Source organism: Convolutriloba macropyga, chromosome 12 (genome assembly GCF_964194025.1).
Source record: "Convolutriloba macropyga chromosome 12, txConMacr16.3, whole genome shotgun sequence".
Taxonomy (NCBI): domain Eukaryota; kingdom Metazoa; phylum Xenacoelomorpha; order Acoela; family Convolutidae; genus Convolutriloba; species Convolutriloba macropyga.
Genome location: NC_134479.1, coordinates 28,568,863 through 28,588,661, shown reverse-complemented (window position 1 = coordinate 28,588,661; position 19,799 = coordinate 28,568,863). Strand labels below are relative to the sequence as shown.

Sequence of the window (19,799 nt, the reverse complement as noted above, 5' to 3'; positions counted from 1 at the left end):
GTTTATTTTTCAAATTAGGAAAATTTCGTGTGCATAGTGAGGCTTATATTCTTTTTCAAAATTGTGCTCTACTAATACCAACGGAACTTTATCACCTACTTTAAAATAAGGCTTCTTGTTCATTCGTTGTTTCATCCGCTCGTACATAACAGTCAAAAAGTCAGCATTTACTACCTCTTTGGACGCCAACCCAATACTTCTGTTAGTTCTAGAGTTAATAACGTCAACGAACATTTGCAGGTCTTTGATGTGAGATAATCTGTTGTTTTCTTCAGGGTAGCGCTAACTTAAGTTTTTCAGGGTTCGTATAGCTCTTTCGCCAAAAGCTACTTGCGTTTCACAATTAGTTTGATAATAATTGACTCCCACGTCCTCGCAGAAATTGGCCCTATCTACAAAAAACTCTTTTCCTTGGTATAACCATAATTTCTTTGGAAAATTGAGTTTGTTCTTTTTCGAAAACATTTTGAAAAAAGCTGCTTTCACAGCCTTTGCTCCTTTGCTTCGTAATGATTCTACTCGCAACAATCGAGAAAGAACGTCGACAGTAACGATTAAAACGTTGAGTCCTCGATTCCATTGTGATAGTTTATCCATTTGTGCAAGATCTAAGCACCAAATCTCATCACTGTAGCGAGCATGCGCATTTAGCCGGGGAAATTTTTGTCTGATCCCTTTGTACTTCGTGTAAGAGTCTTTTAACTGTAAAAATTCTGTATCTTTGTTGCCACTGAGTCCACTTGATTTTGTTAGGTTGTTGATAGAACCGAAAGCTGTTGGTCCCTTCCCTTTGTACAACTTCTGCAATTTAATTCTACCTGAAACTGTAATTGAACTAGTCTGAGCCATACTGTGACCTCAAAATGTTGTTTTTAACCAGATGTGGTCTCAGTTTTAAAATTTTAAAAGTTAGGAATTAGTTTGGATCAACTGGAGCGTTTTTCAATTTGATTGAATGAAGGAATGTTTTTATATCAACTCCTGTGTCAACGTTGTCAACAATAATTGTATTGAAAAGTAAAATTTTCAACCGTTTGTTTTCGTATATCTCTTTCAAAGTTTTCAATTTCTCAGTGTCCTCAAAATGTTGTTTTTAACCAGATGTGGTCTCAGATTTAAAATTTTAAAAGTTAGGAATTAGTTTGGATCAACTGGAGCGTTTTTCAATTTGATTGAATGAAGGAATGTTTTTATATCAACTCCTGTGTCAACGTTGTCAACAATAATTGTATTGAAAAGTAAAATTTTCAACCGTTTGTTTTCGTATATCTCTTTCAAAGTTTTCAATGTCTCAGGACTGTTCTTATAATGGAAATCCAGATCTGTCTTAAGTTCTTTAGGTGGGCGATCGGTTTTGTCGGAACTAACTTCTTCAGCTTTTTTGATAACTGGAAAAACAGTTTCTTCCTTTTTATAGATCTCGCAGGAGGGTTTTGATAGTTTCCTTTGTCCGGTCTCCCACAGTTCCTTTGGATCAAGAACTAAACTTTTGACGTCACTCATTGAAGAAAATTGAAAATTTTTCATGCAAAGTTGATATATGTAACATGATATTGTTATTCCAGTTTTTGAACCCAAAATAAGTCTCCTGGAATTTAGGGTTTAGTGAGCTTTCTAAGTTGTTTTTGGAAACGAGCAAACTGATTTCTTCTTATTCCTGTGAGGTTTCCTTCAATAAAGTTTACAATACACTCACAGATAAATCTGATGAACTCTTTAGGACAATGTAGAAGGAAAACTGGTTGAAATTTCTTGCTGAGATTCCAAAAGAGCTTCAGAGTATAATAGTTCTGTGCGTCGCTCATTAATTTCACTAATACGAGCACGACTGTCTGGTACAAAGAAGTCTGAGGAAAATGATGTTACATTTGAACAATATCTCAACAATTCAGGGGTAGATGGTCTCAAGTCAGTCATAAAATGGCCATATGGTCCTTGCGTTGCATCATTATACCACTGTTTTAGTTGTTTTCCGAGAACGAGCTGTCTTCCCAAGATATCAATTTGCTGTTGCACATCTCTCGGTGATTTGAACAAAACCTTGTGAGTAGTCTGCAGCTCTGCATCACGTCCAGTTTTGTTTTTATAGAAGAGAATTTGCTTGCTATATACACAATTTAGATTTCGATGTCTACCGGCTGTCGCAATTCCGTTGAATTTTTCCGACTTGGACAGAATGTCCAATGAATCATCGAATATAAGTAAATATTCAGTGCCGTCAGCGGATAAGTTATCGAAGCCAACGCCCTGAATGAGTTCTATGTCTGCAATTGATTGCATCATTGTGTCGTAAACTGGCTGAAAGTGCTTATGAAAAATATAAGATTCGATCAAATGATGGCTGAAAAGTTTTCATTCGTAGCATATCATTGATAAAAAACAGTTTTTCCAGATTCGGAAGGACCAACAAGATACATCCGAATGCGTCCGTTTGTTGAAATGATCTTGTTCTTTTTATGCTCTACGATAAGGAGGCATGTAACCAACGTCACTTGTAAGAATAGCAATCCAATCTGTCCGTTCGTCACAAGTTCTGGCAGAAATAAGGTTAATAAGTGAAAACAGAAGCAGTACTAATAAAACTAGGCATTGAAATATTGAAAAAAAGTTTTTCGCGGGCAAGTGCGTCCACAAATTTTCCAAGGAGGCCTTTCCTGTTTGTTATTATCGAAAGTAAAGTCAGATGCGTCATTGAGATTATCTGTCATTAGAGAGCAACTGATTTTTGTTCGTCTTTATTCAATAATGGTTCAAACTTTGATTAATCGGAATCGAGGTGACATTTTCGAAAAACAAATTTGATATGTCCCAAGAAAAAAATTTTTCAATATAAAATTAAAAAATGGGACCATGTAACAATATCCAGGGCCAAGATTTGGATATGTTTCCAGGTATCCCGCAGTATCATGAATTGTAGCATGTAATCGAAAACTTTTTAACCTTCTGAGAATTTTTTCTAACTTTGAGTCACCAACTCTTATTAGTTCCCCAACCGGAGTTCCTCTGTTGATTCTGTCCAGATCTACACTTTTGTCCAAGCTTTGACACGTAGCAAAAAAGTAATTTTTCCTTTTCGTATTTTCAACAAAAAGTTTACTGATTTCTTTCTCTACAATTTTCTCATTGTTCATCAAACATCACAAAATACAATATAAAAAATTTACAATTACTCTTATTCACTTTGCCAACTTTTTTGGTTTTTGACTTTGCTCAGCACTGAAATATTTTCATCAGTGATTCTGTGTAGTTTCTCCATCTCCCCAATTCTGACCGAAAGAAAGCATTTCCAGAAGCAAAGCAAACTGTCCATTTCATTCCCTCGTGTGAACAGCTTGATTGTGAAATAACATCGATTCGCATCATCTTGGAAAAATATTCTAGTCACACACACTCTCCGTCGAGCAGTCTCACTCACCTCCCAGAAGACATCGAATTTTGTTTTTTTTTCCTCTACATCAGTTGGTTGGAATACAATTTCGTCAATCACCTGCTTCGTACTACCTACGGTAGGTTCGAACAGTAGTGCTTCTTTTATCATCTCAGGTATCTTTTCAATAGCAAACTTCAATTCTCTGACCAATAGCATCAGAAATTGATGCAAAACATATTCACTTTCCACATTTTCTCGAAATACTTTCAGGTGAGTTCAGTTAGAGTTTGTCATGATGGTTTCCTCTGGGATGCTGATTTAAAACTTCCGGTTACCGTATTCTTGAAGGGACGAACAGTTGTATCTTCCATCGTGATTCTTATTTGGTTTTGAGTCGGTGTTGTCTTTTTTATCGTCGGTTTCTTTAAAAAGTGAAAACAAGCTCTCATTATGGTAATCCAATTGTGGTGAGGGATCAACTGGTTTTCCTTCAAAATTTCGTTTGCGGATGGGAAGCGAGAACTGTTTTTTGGAGTTAGGTGAGACTGAGCTTTGACTCATCTGTAGCGTGAGAATGTGAAGTAAATAAAAAATGAGTGTTTAAAGCAGAAATATGAAAAATTGAATATACAAGGGTAACTGAATATTGAAAGTGGAAACAAACAAATGAATGAATTATCTTGAAGAAAGAGCTTGATATCTTGAACCAATGAAATTTAAGTAAGAACGAGAACAGTTGCGAAAAATAAACTTCGTAACCAATAAGATCTTATAAAATAATTCGTAACCAATAAAAATTGAGTGTACATCATGACGTAATAGTCATGTCACTTTTTTTAGTGATATTACGTGATGTCAAAGATGAGTTTTCTGTATTTAGTCACCTGAGGGAGAATTGAGCATCTGACACACTATTAATACTTAGAGTTATCTCACTATTAATACTTAGATTAGAGAACGCCTGTAGTTCGAGAAAGGGATATTTTGATGCGATGATTGACTCTCATCATTGTCATTTTCCTGGATCGGAGGAAGAATGAGGTCTTTGAAATAAGGCAGATTGAAGGCTTCTGATTTTTCAGAAAATGAGTCAGCATGTTTGCAGAATATGTCTTCTACCCACCAAACGCCGTAGTGGTTTATGTCAGAAGAGTACGGGAATATAATACCCTTGCTTTCTTTCAACGCGTAAAACCCTTGTTCTTTTCGTATCTTTTTAATGGTTTGAAAATAGGTTTGGAGAGAAAGCAACGAATTGTCGACTTTTTCTTCGGCTAGGTGGAGGCTATGATGTCTAGCTGCCTGTAAAGTTCTCCACAAATCTTTCAAAACTGTCAAGCTAGTGTTCTGTGTTTTTATTGTTACTCTAGTGCAATCCACCTCGAAAGATAGTTCCAAATTGTTATCGGTTACTAACGTTTGCTGTTGATATTTTGATGCTGTTTTTATGTTGATGCTTCCGTGTTAAGAGCGTAATCTAAATCTGAATGAAATGTAGAAACAAAAGATGTTGAAGGAAGTAAAGGAAGAATCGGAGTATTTTACATTTTTTAGGCTACTTATGTTCAACCAAAGCAAAGGACAAAATGCATCGATAATTTTGTTCAGCATCAACATTCCAAAATCAGATCTGACAGATTATTTGATTGGATAAAAAATAAGAAATGGACATTTTCAGAAAAGTAATTCCAAATTGTTTCTGAAATCGAAAAATTGGAACTTCAGTTTAAAACGACACAGTAAAACACTATTTTAAACAAGAATTTGATTTAAAAAAATTTGAAAAAATCTAAAAAATTGAAAATGAAAAAAGTACTTTTTTTGTTAATATGGTAATGGGTAAATGACCTCGTTAATTTTTTGTTAAGATACTATCTTGCTAATCCCTTTATTGTGAACAGCTTGGGTATCATACTGCGAGGTACACTTTCGAAAATCATGTAAGCCGTACGTAATTGTAAATGAGTCATCCTATCTAATTTAATATGGAAACATTACCTAGCTAATCCCCTTTGAGTGAACAGCTTGTTTATCATATTGTGAGGTACGTTTTTGAAAAGTCGTACTTAACTGTAAATGAGTCATCCTGATTTATTATTAAAGGATTATCTTGCTAATCCGTTTCATGTGAACAGCGTGGGTATCATGCTGTGAGGAGGTACATCTATGGAATTTTTCATTATTATAATGTAATAGGTTAGGGGGTCAATGGCCTTACTGATCTGTTGTTAAGGCACTATCTTGCTAATCCCCTTCGTGTGAACAGATAGGGTTTCATGTTGTGAGGAACGTATTTGGAAATTGATATTAATAAAGTGTTATATGGTAAGGGAGAAATGACCTTACTGATGTGTTGTTAAGGCACTCTATTGCTAATCCCTTTTGTGTGAACAGCGTGGGTATCATGCTGTGAGATACTTTTTTAAAAATTATGTAAGCCGTACATAACTGTAATAGAGTCATCCTATCTTATTTAGTATTAAAATATTATCTAGCTAATCTCTTCGTGTGAACAGCTTGGGTATCATGCTGTGAGGTACGTCCTTGGCAATTGACATTATTAAAGTGCAATATGGGAATGGGTAAATGACCTTACTAATTTAATATTGAGGGATTATCTTGCTAATCTCCCTCGTGTGAACAGCGTGGGTACCATGCTGTGAGGTACGTCTTTGGGATTTGAGGGAAAATGGGCGGTATATGTAGTCTTTATACATAGGTACGGCTTTTTACCCCCCCCCCCCCCTGTCTTGCTCACTTAATACTACTGCTTTTTATACCAAAGGCGGTCAGTGAAGGTGTGTTAAACAGTTGCACCAAGATAAATTTTGTTCGGGCACAGTGATTGCTCTCGAATTTAGAAAGTTGGGTCGGAGCTTGGGCGTCGATAACAAATAGAAACACTTTTTACCTATACGTGCAAGACGAACGTTCTTCGAATGTTTTGGAAACCTCTATGCATATGCTAGTCTTATCAGTTTTGCGTTAGTAACCGGTAACAACCATTTAGAATGCCAGACAGGGTCTAAGATGTACCTTTGTTGTTTTTGGAATATTTATAACTACAAAATTTTCTCAAAGCAGGCGTATAAATGCAGAGAAGGATTTTCTCGATCCAAATTTTCTATACTTTGTTGCATTTGTCGGAATATGTGTGGTTTCTGGTGACTTCAAATATAAGTGAAATTGCATAGAATTTGGTTGAATTCTCCAATTAAAATTCTCTTAGTTAATGTGCTAAAAAACATTGATTTTAAGCAGAAGAAAAATTTAATGAAAACTGGGCTTTTTTTCTTCTGCTTTAGAGTTCCTATTTTTAAAAAAAGATACTAGCAATTTTGCGAATGAAGTTGAATGCGTGCATTGACCTTCTAATAAATGAGCAGTGTTTTGAAAATTTACTCAACACAAATATAAACAAGTTACTAAAATTTAAAAAATAACATGGTATAAATAGATTAAATTGTATTATTAATAATTCTGGCATATATACAACAAAGTTATCGTCCTTCTGGAGTCAGGCCGAAGCAAAGATATTTTTTTGGTAGAGTAATGGATAATGAGTTGCCAAAAGTTCCTGCTTTTAAATTTGTGGCAAATTAATTCTGGCTTCTTGGTTTCTTTTGAAGTTTTGAAATCGTATAGTCGGGAGGCGGATTTTTTTTGTCTGTAAGATAAGATATATGAGCATGTTTTTTGAGTGAGTGAAAAAATTAGGTTATTTTACTTATACAGACAACAGGCACAGAAAAGTGACAATTGTAAATCAAGCTCAACTACGGTTAATTAAACTAAATTTTTTAAATAAGCAGGGCAGCTGATCACGGTAGCATTTATTAAGCATTAGTTTATGCAATAAAATATGAAAAATATTAATACGTCATTTTTGCTGGGAAGAATCATGTGCTTTTGGAAACGAGATCCCAAGATGAAAACGAAATTAGTACTAAAAATCTCCAATTTTTCCCATATTTCTAAAATTTCCACCCAGTCATTTAATTGTCGTGTTTAAAGCATTTCAAAATTCAACTGCAGAACTAAGAATTTTAATATCTTTTTAAAAGTTTCTCAAAAAACGGCTCTCATTAAAAGAAGTTTGGGGATCACTTAGATTTAATGCGCAAATTGAACTTTCTTCTAATATTTTATCCAACAATGGTTGTCATCTTTGTTTAATTTCACGGTTAATCGCGGCTCAAGACGCAGCTTGCCAACAAGTTTTTAAATTTAGTTTACAGTTTTGTCCGTTTTTCGAAAAATTGTACTTCATATTTCTCTTTATACTGTTCTTATGATTCTCTCATTATGTTCCTCCCTCAATGAAGCCCTGCTAAGTCACTGTGCTCTAGTTTATCCGGGTCTCGTTGTTTTGTTAAAATTACAGTTAAGTGATGTAATTTTGGAAGAAAATTTGAATTTTAAATTCTGGCGTGATTGTTTTGTTAGGGCATCCTTTTCTGTTGTAATTGTATTCAAAATCTCTTGCGCTCTCTGGAATGGTGAACAGCAGCGTTCTTGGTTTTTGTATTCTATATTTGATGCTGTCTGTAAATTGTAAATTTTAGTGGCAAATTCAGAAAGTACATTCATTTGAAAAATAGTGCACTTCATCGGAATTCCTAAATCTTAGTTCTTTTTGAGAGAATTTTGATTTCTTTTCGTAGCTGAGCTGCGGCCAATCAAGATGTTAATCATTCAACGAAGATTTACGCTTCTAAATGTTTAATGTAAAATTTTAATTGAAACTGCTATAAATTAAGCAATTTGGTGTAAAAATTAGATCTGTTTTCTAAATATCATTCGCCCGACAATACGATCTAAATATCATAGGTATTTGCGGAAAATTTTATTTGCTTTGGTACTCTGATTGCGAAATAAACGTCAAATGCCATCAGAAAACAGAGCTATACAGTTTAGAAAAACTTAGCAAACGTGATATAACTTAACAAAATATTAGCAAAAGTGACGATTAAGGAAGCTTTATAAGTTTCAGCATTACTACAGTAGTTCTGTTTTTGAGGTTTCTTCGGGCATTTATTGGCTTTGGGATCGTCCGCTTTCGGAGCTGCTATTTCAACGTAGCTGCACAGATCGTATTCTGCCTTCTCTATCGGGTGATACTCTATCTGGGCTTGAAACTCTGTTTTGTTTTCGCAGTTTGAGCACGGATGAAAAGGCGAAGATATTATTAGCAAATTTGTGTGAGGCACCCTGGAAAAGCATTTGAAAATTTATTAGGAACTTCAGAATTGACCCCCCCCCCCCCCCGTACTATTTTACAATGTAATTGTTCAAACCTTTCTAATGATAGTTAAAGGTATTATTTGTCATTATAATGGCATTAACCCCCCCCCCCCCCCCCCCTAGGAGACTATCCAAATTATGTCTAGTGCAAAGAACTGCATTGGCTTGTGCTCACGCTTCGTGAAGAGAACATTTTTTTGTTCACCGAGTTCAAATTATCAGATTAAAATTGAAACAGATACCTCAAAATTTGTACCTGTTGCAAATAACTTTGTTCACTGTAGATGGGAGGCTAGTGGGTAGCCAAACAGAATAGACTCCTTACCTCATAGTTTTGTACTCGCGAGTGAATTCGCAGTAACAGTCCAGAACTCCACACTGTTTGAACGATTCCATAAAGGCGTCATTAGCACTTTCTTTTCCCCACGACTTGAAAAAGAATTTCTTGAACCTAAACAAAGTAAATTTAAAAAAAAACTGCATCACAAGGCTTTGACCAATATCTGATAATTATAATGCATCCCCGAGTTGGACCATCTTAGATACTATACTTAAGATCATTTTGGTTCCCTTCACGGAGGGCCAAGTTTTCGTGTATGATTTTACCACAGTATCCAAGATACCATAAATGGTCTGGTGTATGATATCTAAGATATGAAAAATTTTTGGATCTACATCTTTTTCTTCGTTTGAAACCCTCCTCTGGATGTTGTGCAAAGCTTTTTTGAGTCAAAAAGTGAGGTTGCACAAAACAGTTTCATGAGCTTGAATGGGCCATAAAAGTCTATGGTCTTGGATATGGTACACTGGACACCATAGAAAAACTCATTTTCTTGTTGAAGGCCAATCGTAAGTACGAGATATTTGTTGTACTACGTGATCCAAAAGACGTTATTTGGGATCAGCTTTAAATTTGTTATGGTCGTTTGTATGATATCAACGAAGCCATACAACCATCCAAGAAAAATTTATGGTGGTCGACCCGATTCAACGATGTTTGCCTAAAAGAAAAATACCTCTGTTCCGAAAAAAAAGTCTATTATTTCTGACTAATCACTGAGCCAGCCACTACTGAGCGCTGCGTTCTAGTGAGTGCAAATGTTTTACAAGCAAATTAAACACATGCAAAGAAAAAATGGGTCTTTCCCATTATAGCTCCCCATTTTGGTAAAATTGCCATGATTGGGGGCTATAGGTTATCTGACCACTAAGCTGGGGGGGGGGGGGGGCTATAATGGGAAAGACCCGAAAAAATCTTGAAGTTGACAACCTCAAATAAATTGTGTATAAGATAAGCTACACATAGGTACACTTCTTGCTCAAAGTATAGTTGGCTAGAGAGATGAAGCATTGATGAACAAAAACTAACGGAGAGAACGGATTAGAAGAGATGCCCAACTCAGAGAAATTAATACCAGTTGGTGTGATGATTAGAACGCAAGCAAGTATGATGAGCTTGCAAAGGATGCCTATTCGAATCCATTGTTGTTCGATTTTTACAGTAGTTTTGCCTGCTTAGCCCACCAAGAAACAGTGTTTGACACCATTGCGAATTGAATTCATCTTTTTTGTAACTTCTCACGAATTTCGTAATTTTTTTGCACCGACTGTGTGCAGTGTTCCGCCTTCAGTTAATATTGAATGTGTAGTGTTGGTGGTGCTGTGGCCGGACGTCAGAGAAGCAAACTAATCAGCTTGCTTCACTGACGCCAGTGTTGGTGGTGTTTCAAAAAAGACTTTTTCCTTGTCAAAAAAAGACTTTTTCCTCGACTGTTTCCTTGTCAACAGTTAACACTTTCGTGAGATTTGCTTCACAAATCTTCTTTTGCTACCGTGAAAAAGTCATCCATTTCCTAACCATTGAATTACATATCTCTAATCAACATTTTGACTTGGTAATTCTTAAATTTACAGTTTTTAGCACGTGCCTCCTGGTACACTCCGCCCCCATTTTTGGGCTCCAAAAATCAGAAAGTTTGTAGTCGATCTGTTGTTGTTGTTGAAGACTTTTTCAAGTTGCTCTTTGCCGTCTCGTCGTGTTCTCTTTTGCTCTGTTTTGTCTTTTGTGTAGCCAAACTTTATTTCTTACTTCAGCTGCTGATGATTATGTTGAAATGTTGTATTGAGCTGTGTCCTCAATAAAAAGCTGATCTTGAAGTTATGGACTCGTCCAAATCTACAAGTATGTCTGAACTGACTTTGATGATGTCTACTAATGAAGAATGTGTTGACTGCTGTTTGAAAACTGCTGCTGCTTCTGCTGAAGTAATTCTTGCTGAAGTGTTTGTTGTTGTAGTGAAATTTCTGCTGATGTCTTCCGTCGGTGTCGTCTGTAGATTGTTGCTGTGTGCTGGTTGTCAACGCGCTGCTAGTAGTGTTATATGAAATAATTGTACGCTGGAAAGTTGAATTGCTTTTGTGCTGATTGCGTTTGACTGTGTACATTTGTAGTTGTTTTGAATCGACTTTGTATTGGCTGATTGGCGAATGTCAATTACTGAACACTTTCTGAAAATATTGTTGTTTCTTGTCTGTTCGTTGAAAAATGCTGGTTGACAAACAATTGCTCCCCGTGTTCCCTACGTACCTAAACCTACCACTACCTTGTACCTATTGCCTACATTTTATCTGTTTTTCCCAAATTAGATTTTGTCGGAATACCAAACGTTTTGTAATACTTTACCTCTGATGTTTGGTTTTACCTAAGTTGGTTAGTGTCATCTAGTTTTTCAAAATACTGGTATCCTTTCAGTTCAACTCTCTGCTGTTTTGCAATAAGCTAATTAATTAGGCATTTGAATTCCAAAACCTACCTAATGTCTATCTAGAATTTGTCTTCCTGTTGAACCTACCTACCTAAATTTTTTCCATTTGAGAGTATTTCTCTAATATACGATAAGCTTTGATAACTGGAGTATCCTTGTGAGTTACTTGTTGAAATCCCTAAATGTACCTGAATGATACCTAAAAGTCCCTTCGAATTGATAACTCACTGAATTGAACTTTAAAATTTTCATCTTTTACATTACCTTAAGCCCATATCACGTTAGTCTCAGATTGTTATTAAAATTTTGTTTCCCTTTTACTAATGATAACCTTTATGTTGCTTTGTCGTTGATCAGACTAAGTTTGATACATGGTTTAACAAAATCCCCTTTTGACGTTTTAACCAGGCAAGACCTTACCACATTATCCTTACCTTTATTTACCTTCTGTACCCTACCTACCGGCCAAATAACCATGGGTGTGTTGTTTTCTAGTATCCATACCATGTCCCCTACTTCTATTCTGTCTACTGTTGAATGCCATTTTCGACGTTGTCTGAGTGTCGGGAGATATTCCTTTAAAAGGCGTGTCCAAAATTCGTTCATGATACTGTTCACATTGTTCCATAGTTTTCCAGTTCTTCTGTCGTTGCTGCTAATTGCAGTGTCTGATGGCAATCCTGTTGTCATTGCTGTCGAAAAATGTTCTGGTGTCAGGCTTTCCACTTCGCTTATGTCACTGCTGACTGATGTTAGAGGTCTGCTGTTGAGTAGAGCTTCCACTTGGGAAGTGAGGGTTGAGAAACTGTCTTCCTGGAGCTTCCCAGATCCGGCGAAATTGAAGAAGAGTCGTTTGCTCATCCCAATGAGGCGTTCCCATGGTCCACCAAATTGTGGTGCTCTTGGTGGAATAATTTCCATGCAATTTTTATCGATTCCGCATTTTTCTGTATTTCTGTAGTTGTGAAGCTGCTTCCTTCGAAGGTCATTGCTGTGCTGGTGAAATATAAAGCGTTTTCACTGTGAATTTTTTCCGGTAGTCCTCGTCGGCTGAAGAATTGTTGGAATGCCATTATGAATATTTTCTTTTGCAAGTTTTTGGTCACTTCGATATGAACGGCTCGTATCGTTCGACAGGTGAATAGGCAACAGTAAGCTTTCATGGCTGTGTTGATTTGGCTGCAGATTTCAAAAGGCCCAAAAAAGCGCACTCCCGTTTCTTTGAAGGCTACAGGTTTGACAGAGAATCGGTAACTCGGAAGATCTGACATCTGAGGCTGGCTGTTGAGTTGTCTCTGTCGTCTGCATTCGTAACATCTATTTGAGATCTCCTTTATGTTGCTTTGTCGTTGATCAGACTAAATTTGATACATGGTTTAACAAAATCCCCTTTTGACGTTTTAACGAGGCAAGACCTTACCACATTATCCTTACCTTTATTTACCTTCTGTACCCTACCTACCGGCCAAATAACCATGGGTGTGTTGTTTTCTAGTATCCATACCATGTCCCCTACTTCTATTCTGTCTACTGTTGAATGCCATTTTCGACGTTGTCTGAGTGTCGGGAGATATTCCTTTAAAAGGCGTGTCCAAAATTCGTTCATGATACTGTTCACATTGTTCCATAGTTTTCCAGTTCTTCTGTCGTTGCTGCTAATTGCAGTGTCTGATGGCAATCCTGTTGTCATTGCTGTCGAAAAATGTTCTGGTGTCAGGCTTTCCACTTCGCGTATGTCACTGCTGACTAATGTTAGAGGTCTGCTGTTGAGTAGAGCTTCCACTTGGGAAGTGAGGGTTGAGAAACTGTCTTCCTGGAGCTTCCCAGATCCGGCGAAATTGAAGAAGAGTCGTTTGCTCATCCCAATGAGGCGTTCCCATGGTCCACCAAATTGTGGTGCTCTTGGTGGAATAATTTCCATGCAATTTTTTTCGATTCCGCATTTTTCTGTATTTCTGTAGTTGTGAAGCTGCTTTCTTCGAAGGTCATTGCTGTGCTGGTGAAATATAAAGCGTTTTCACTGTGAATTTTTTCCGGTAGTCCTCGTCGGCTGAAGAATCGTTGGAATGCCATTATGAATATTTTCTTTTGCAAGTTTTTGGTCACTTCGATATGAACGGCTCGTATCGTTCGACAGGTGAATAGGCAACAGTAAGCTTTCATGGCTGTGTTGATTTGGCTGCAGATTTCAAAAGGCCCAAAAAAGCGCACTCCCGTTTCTTTGAAGGCTACAGGTTTGACAGAGAATCGGTAACTCGGAAGATCTGACATCTGAGGCTGGCTGTTGAGTTGTCTCTGTCGTCTGCATTCGTAACATCTATTTGAGATCTCCTTCATTACTGTTTTGAATTGAAGAACCCAATAGTTCAAATGAATGCTATGTGTTTGCTGTTCAACTCCAACATGATCATTGATTTTGTGTTGCAGTTCCAGAAAAACACGTATAATCCTGTTTCTGCAGTCTAAAATTATTGGCTTTTTCGTTGCTGTTGAAACTGGTGCGTTGGCTAGTCTGCTGTTTGAACGAATGATACCATCTCCGTCTATTGAAGGTGTCAACTGAATCAATCTACTCTTTTTCCGAACTGGCCTGTTGTGTGTTAGTTGATTTACATCCTCGTCGAACGATTCCTTCTGAGATAAACAGAAGAGAAAGTTCTCTGCATCTTTGATTTGTTGGTCACGTGATTTCCTTTTTGTTTCGTAGGTTTTTAATATTGATGATGACGGCTCTGAGTTTCAACCACTGGCTAAACCTGTTGGCATCAATGAAGTCCTTGTCAATTCGCTGTCTACGTGTTATCTGAGACTTCTGTTCTGCGCTGTTCAAGAAGACATTTTCATGTTGTTGTTCGTCAGTTGTACAGTTGTCGTTAGAAGACAGAAGAAACTGTGGTCCCTGTAACCAAAGAGATTTTTCTGTCATCTCTGTTACTTTAAGTCCTCTCGTTCCTTGATCTGTTGGGCTGTCCTTAGTATTGACGTAGTTCCATTGATTAGTGCTTGTGAGATCCCTTATTTCGGCAATTCGGTTTCCGATGTACATCGTGTGTTTTAATTTGAAGTTCTTTATCCAACTGAGAACGATCGTGCTGTCACTCCATAAAAAGATTTTTTTTCAAGCTTCAAATCTATTTCATCCTCGATTGTTTTCTTCAATCTTGCTGCATAAAGTGCTGCTTGCAGTTCTAGTCTGTGAATTGACGTAAGGGTGCCACCCTTGTTTTTCCCATAAGAAAACGAATTGTGGTTCCTTGGTTGCTGGTTGTCTTGATGTATGCTACCGCTGCTGTTGCTTCCAATGATGCGTCGCAGAATACGTGAAGTTCCATTGTGTCCCCGAGTCCTGTACCACATACCATTCTGTTTACCCCTACCGTACCTAACAGTTCCGTTTCCTCTACCCAATCCTTGATGGCCTTTCCATTGTCTCCACTGATGGCTTTGTCCCATTCGCGTCCATGTTTCCACAGTTCTTGCAGTAGAAGCTTTGCTCGGATGAGGAATGGAGATATGATTCCAAAAGGATCGTTGAAACTTGACACAAAAGACAGAAACTTGCGTTGTGTCCATGTTTTTCTGTCCAAGTTCTTTCTGTCTTTCGCTTTGAACATTATTTTGTCTTCGTTCAAGCTCCAATGAATTCCAAGGACTCTTTGATGAAAAGTTTTCTAAAGCGCTCCTCAACTGGTTTGCAAAGATCGTTTTGCATCTGCTGACAAAACTAACGGCTTTTGCTGCACCATTTTGTCAGGTTGAATTTACCTTTTTTCAGAGTATCCTTGACATCCTTGGCTGTAGTGAATGCTGTGATGGTGTCGCTGAAAGATGCAACCATGTCATCCATGTAAAATGTCCGCTGAATTCTCTCCAGAGAATTTGGGTGATCTTCGATTTCGTCTTTGGCTGTCTGTTGCAAAACAGAATTTGCGGAAGCTGGTGAGTCCCTGGCTCCAAAGATGTGTCGTTGGTATTCGTACACCTCTAATTCTTGGCTGTTTGGTTGTCTCCACATGAATCGCAGATAACGTCGGTCTTTTTGTCGTACTCCGATTTGCATAAACAGCGCTTCGATGTCTCCCCGGATGGCGATAGCTCCTTCTCGGAAACGTAGCAAAATTCCAAGCATATTCCCGAGGAGACCAGGTCCAGCTAAGAGTTTGTCGTTGAGGCTTTTTCCGCTATGTGGTGCTTTGGGATTGCAGATTCTTCGTATCTTGTCGGGTTTGTTTGGGCTGACAAGACCATAGTGTGATATGTACCATCCTGTATCTTGCTGTCGGTGGAAAAGTACTTTTGCAATGTAGCCTTTTTCCAGGTCTGCTTGAATGCCCTCATTGTATTTTTTGTACTGCTCAGGTTTCCTCTGAAGTCTGTTGACAAGATGATTCAGATGATTCAAGGCTTGTGACCGGTTGTCTGGCAAACTGCTGTTGTCTTTCCAGAGAAGTCCCATTTCATAGCGTCCATCTGCTTGTCTCACGCATGTTGTGTTAACTATCTTGTTGGCAAGCAGTACTTCTGGATTATTTGACTTGGTTTTGGATTGCAATGGCACTGTCTCTGCTTTCCACCAATGAAAAACTTGTTCGTTGAGGTCATTGTCTTGTTCGGGGCAATTGCTGCAAAACAAAGCAGTATGAGTATGATGCATTGAATGTTGTGTTTTGCTGTCATCCAGTACTGTATGAGGTCCAGAAATAGTCCAACCAAGTTTGAAAAGACTCGCGCTTGGTGTTGACGATGGTCCCTCTTCCACTCTGACTGGTGAGATAAGGTTAATGTTGTCCTATCCAATCAACAATGTGACTTGGAGATTTTCCAGAGTTGGCATATTGACATGTTTAAGGTGGTCATACTTTCTGGCAATGTGTCCCGGGTGCTCCCTCAGTTTTGGCAAATTAATGTTTTCCACAACATATATCTGTTTGAGATTGTGACGCTCGTCGTCTTCCAAATTTGAAATTTCTGTTGACGTTGTGTAACAAGTTTTTGTGTCTGTTCCGTTTGCTTCTTCCAAGACAGGTTGTTGACGTGTTTCTTTCTGAAGGCCTAGTTCATCGGCTGTTTTCGCGAGAAGTATTGTCAAGCTGCTTCCTGGGTCGATGAAGGCGTATGCCTGAACTTTGTTCTCCTTGTTATGTAAAATAACTGGCAAGACATGGAGAAGATTTTTAGGTTTTAGTTGATGCTGTTGTGTCCTTTGTTGTGGTTGTATCTTTGTTTTTGATTACTCCAAATGAGTTACCATTTCCTCTTGATTTGTTCAATTGAGAGTTTGTTTGAACAATTGAGGTCAGTGTTCGCCCTTATTTACTGTTGGCACCGTGTAGCATAGTGTTGTGTCGTTGTCCACATCCTTGTTCCTTGCTATTAGAGTTTGAGGGACAATTGTTGGCTCGATGGTTCGCTCCCAAACAATTTCTGCAAAGATTCAATTGATAAACCGTTTGTAGTCTTTCGTCTGCTGTCTTTGCTTTAAACGTTGGGCAATGGAATAACTGATGATTAACGTCCTTGAAGACACAAGGCAGAGGCTGGCTGTTGCTGTTGCTTCCTCTTGTTGCTTGAAACATTTGTGTGCTGCTCCTCTGGTTGTACTGGTTCCTGTTGATGTTGCTAAAGTTGGTTATGTTCTGTGTTGGTTGTTGTTGCTGCTGTTGTTCCCTGTTAGGATGAGTCGGTTGTTGATGAAATTGTCGGGTTCCATTTAAATTGAAATTTTGTTGATGTGTGTCACTGGCTGTGCTAAGGCTGGTGCTGCTTGGGCCTTGACGCGTTGAACGTTCATGTGCTTCGGCTGTTTCTTTAATCCATTGGTTGAAGTCTGCAAGTGTCGGCTATTGAGTTCTTCGTCGTAAAACAAACTGATTCCATTTGAATTCTTCGCCGTAAGGTAGCTTGTTGGTTGCATGCTTCACGATGGTCGTGCTGTTGAGATCCGCTTCAAAGTTCAGTTCTTGCAGTCTCCTTGTCATGGTGTTCATGAAAGTGGAAAAATTTACAATTGTCTAAAGAAGAGATGTTGTTGGTGGCCTGTAGTTGAAGAGTTTCTCTAACAAGTTGCTAATGATGACCTTTGGGTTCCCAAAACGCTGTTTCAATTCGTTTATTGCATCCTTGTACAGGTGTCCGTTGCAGGTAAATCCTTCAATTGCTGTTTTGGCTTTTCCAATTACAAGTCCCTGATGATAGGCGATCTTCTGTCCATCACTGAGATGAGTATCTCCAATCATGAAGCTGAAACGGCTGTGCCAATCTGCCCATTTGCTCGGGTCACCGTTGAATTTCTGAAGATCCATCTTTGGAAGAGCTTCCACATAAGGCGTATAGAATGGAACTGGTTGCGATAACGTTGTTGACAAGTGCTGTGGTTGTACTGTTGGTTGATTGAATGTCCATGAGTGTGTGTCCCCCACTCCAGTTACTCTGTTCTGCTGGTCGTTTAGGCTGCTTGAGTAAGCTGGTCTGTCATACCAAAAGCTGTTGAGGTTGTCACGTTGAGCGGATTTGCTAGTTTCCGGTTGTTCGTTGTATAAACTTCTGTTAACTGATGTTTGCTGTAGTCCAATTGCTCTAGTGTTGATGTTGTTGTTGGTTGCTGAGTTTTTGGTTGTCGAATTGGCTGTTACTGTTGTCTCGTTGTTGTCTTGTGTGTTGAAGTTTGTTGTGGTGTTTTCTTGCAAAAGGTGATTCTGATTTTTAATTTTCATATCGTCGATGTTGTTCCACGTGTCAGTGATTTTGTCGATGTACTCCGCGTGCTGATTTTCGTCAAGCTGTGAAAGCAACTAGTAACTGGTTTCCTCGAACTCCGAAAATGTTTCCGCTGCCTTTTCATGAACATTCTTTGCTGCGTTTATGTTCCCACTGTCAATCAATTCGCTCATGGTTTGCAGGTTTTTCGCAATTTTCTCCCCCATCACCCTGATTTTTTCTTTTAAAACGGGTGGTTGCATGCTTCTGTTGGGCATTGCTGTCAGGCGGTTTGTATTCTGCTTCGTGGTCTTTGTCTTTGCCCTTGCCTTTGCCTTGAGGTTGCACGTTTGAGCTTGGTTAAGGGGGGGGGTCACCAAAAAAAACTGCGGTGTTCCGCCTTCAGTTAATATTGAATGTGTAGTGTTGGTGGTGCTGTGGCCGGACGTCAGAGAAGCAAACTAATCAGCTTGCTTCACTGACGCCAGTGTTGGTGGTGTTTCAAAAGAGACCCTTGAATTATAGTTACTTTGGCACGATATGCCTGGGCTACCTTTTGCCCACTGTTGTTCCTTGTCTACAGTTAAAACTTTCGTGAGATTTGCTTCACAAATCTTCTTTTGCTACCATGAAAAAGTTATCCATTTCCTAACCATTGAATTACATCTCTCTAATCAACGTTATGACTTGGTGTTTCTTAAAGTTACAGTTTTTAGCACGTGCCTCCTGGTACAGACTGCATCTAATAGCCACTTTTTTAAACACAGTAAAGCAAGAATTTCTTCAACATTTTTTGCCCTGGTGCAAGGTGTTAATATAACAGCACAACGTTTATAGCTGAGTTTATTTAATATCTTACATCTTCATCTTTCTGATCCTGATTGCAAATTTATTACTTTCATAGAGTTTTGTCTCACCGGATATCAAGAATATCTGTTTTGAAATGATCTTTTGGTAGCAACTTTTCTTCTCATTGGCATGTTCCGGCTGTCCTCTACTATTGATGCGTTAAATGTATCTTGCTCAGCCTGAGTTTGCGTCTATTACGCTACCGTCAAAAAAGTCTCTCGCAATATTATTCTGAACGCAATTTCCTCTCGGTTTCTTCATTTATTAGGTAGTTTTATGTGCCATTGAAGACAGGATTGTTCAAAATTCATAGCAGCACAGATCTTTTTTCATTGGCTTGATTTTTAGATTTTGTGTTTGCTCTGTTACTACGTATCAGGTTACGTTCCACGGAGGCATTATAATTTGAACAGCAGGCTCGAATAAATGGATTATCTTAAACATACGGGTTGCATAATTACGGGCGTGAATACGCAAATAATTAACATAATTACGTAACTAATCGCAGGGATCATTCCAACTGTTTTTGTGTGTGCACCAAAACCGTTATATTTTAACGTGCAAACAAAATATCCTATCTTTTAATGTATAGCTATTTTGCTCCGAGAATAAAAGAAAACTTTTTTAGTTTCTGACTTTAGGTTTTTTTTTCTGAGAGCTGACCTTTAGTGACTGACTTACTTGAAAGCGCAAGGAGTTGGTGTTCGTGAGGGACTCTCGTATTCTTGTGCTTCAATGGCGGGAGAGAACAGACTCATCATCGCTTGCTGCCAGAAAGAGTAGCTGAAAATGATCAAATGTTGAAATAGACAGGTTTGAATATCAACTCTCAAATTTGTCGACTTGAAATGTTACCCTTGATATAAGTTTGTTCT

The 19,799-nt window shown here is 38.2% G+C and overlaps 3 protein-coding genes across 4 annotated transcripts in view; 2 read left to right on the top strand and 1 right to left on the bottom strand.

Moving 5' to 3' along the window:
• The window catches only part of LOC142351224 (mediator of RNA polymerase II transcription subunit 22-like), a 595,906-nt gene that overhangs the window by 28,479 nt on the left and 547,628 nt on the right, over window positions 1-19,799 (top strand). The window lies entirely within an intron of this gene.
• The window catches only part of LOC142351221 (metal transporter CNNM4-like), a 520,873-nt gene that overhangs the window by 344,865 nt on the left and 156,209 nt on the right, over window positions 1-19,799 (top strand). The window lies entirely within an intron of this gene.
• LOC142351208 (voltage-dependent calcium channel subunit alpha-2/delta-1-like) overlaps window positions 8,211-19,799 on the bottom strand; it is a 52,723-nt gene continuing 41,134 nt past the window's right edge. The window contains exons 6-8 of the mRNA XM_075403337.1: window positions 19,606-19,707; window positions 8,940-9,065; window positions 8,211-8,581 (exon numbers count right to left, since the gene is read on the bottom strand). Coding sequence (XP_075259452.1) covers window positions 8,284-8,581; window positions 8,940-9,065; window positions 19,606-19,707 — 526 coding nt within the window. The 3' untranslated portion in view covers window positions 8,211-8,283. The remainder of the gene's footprint in view (window positions 8,582-8,939; window positions 9,066-19,605; window positions 19,708-19,799) is intronic.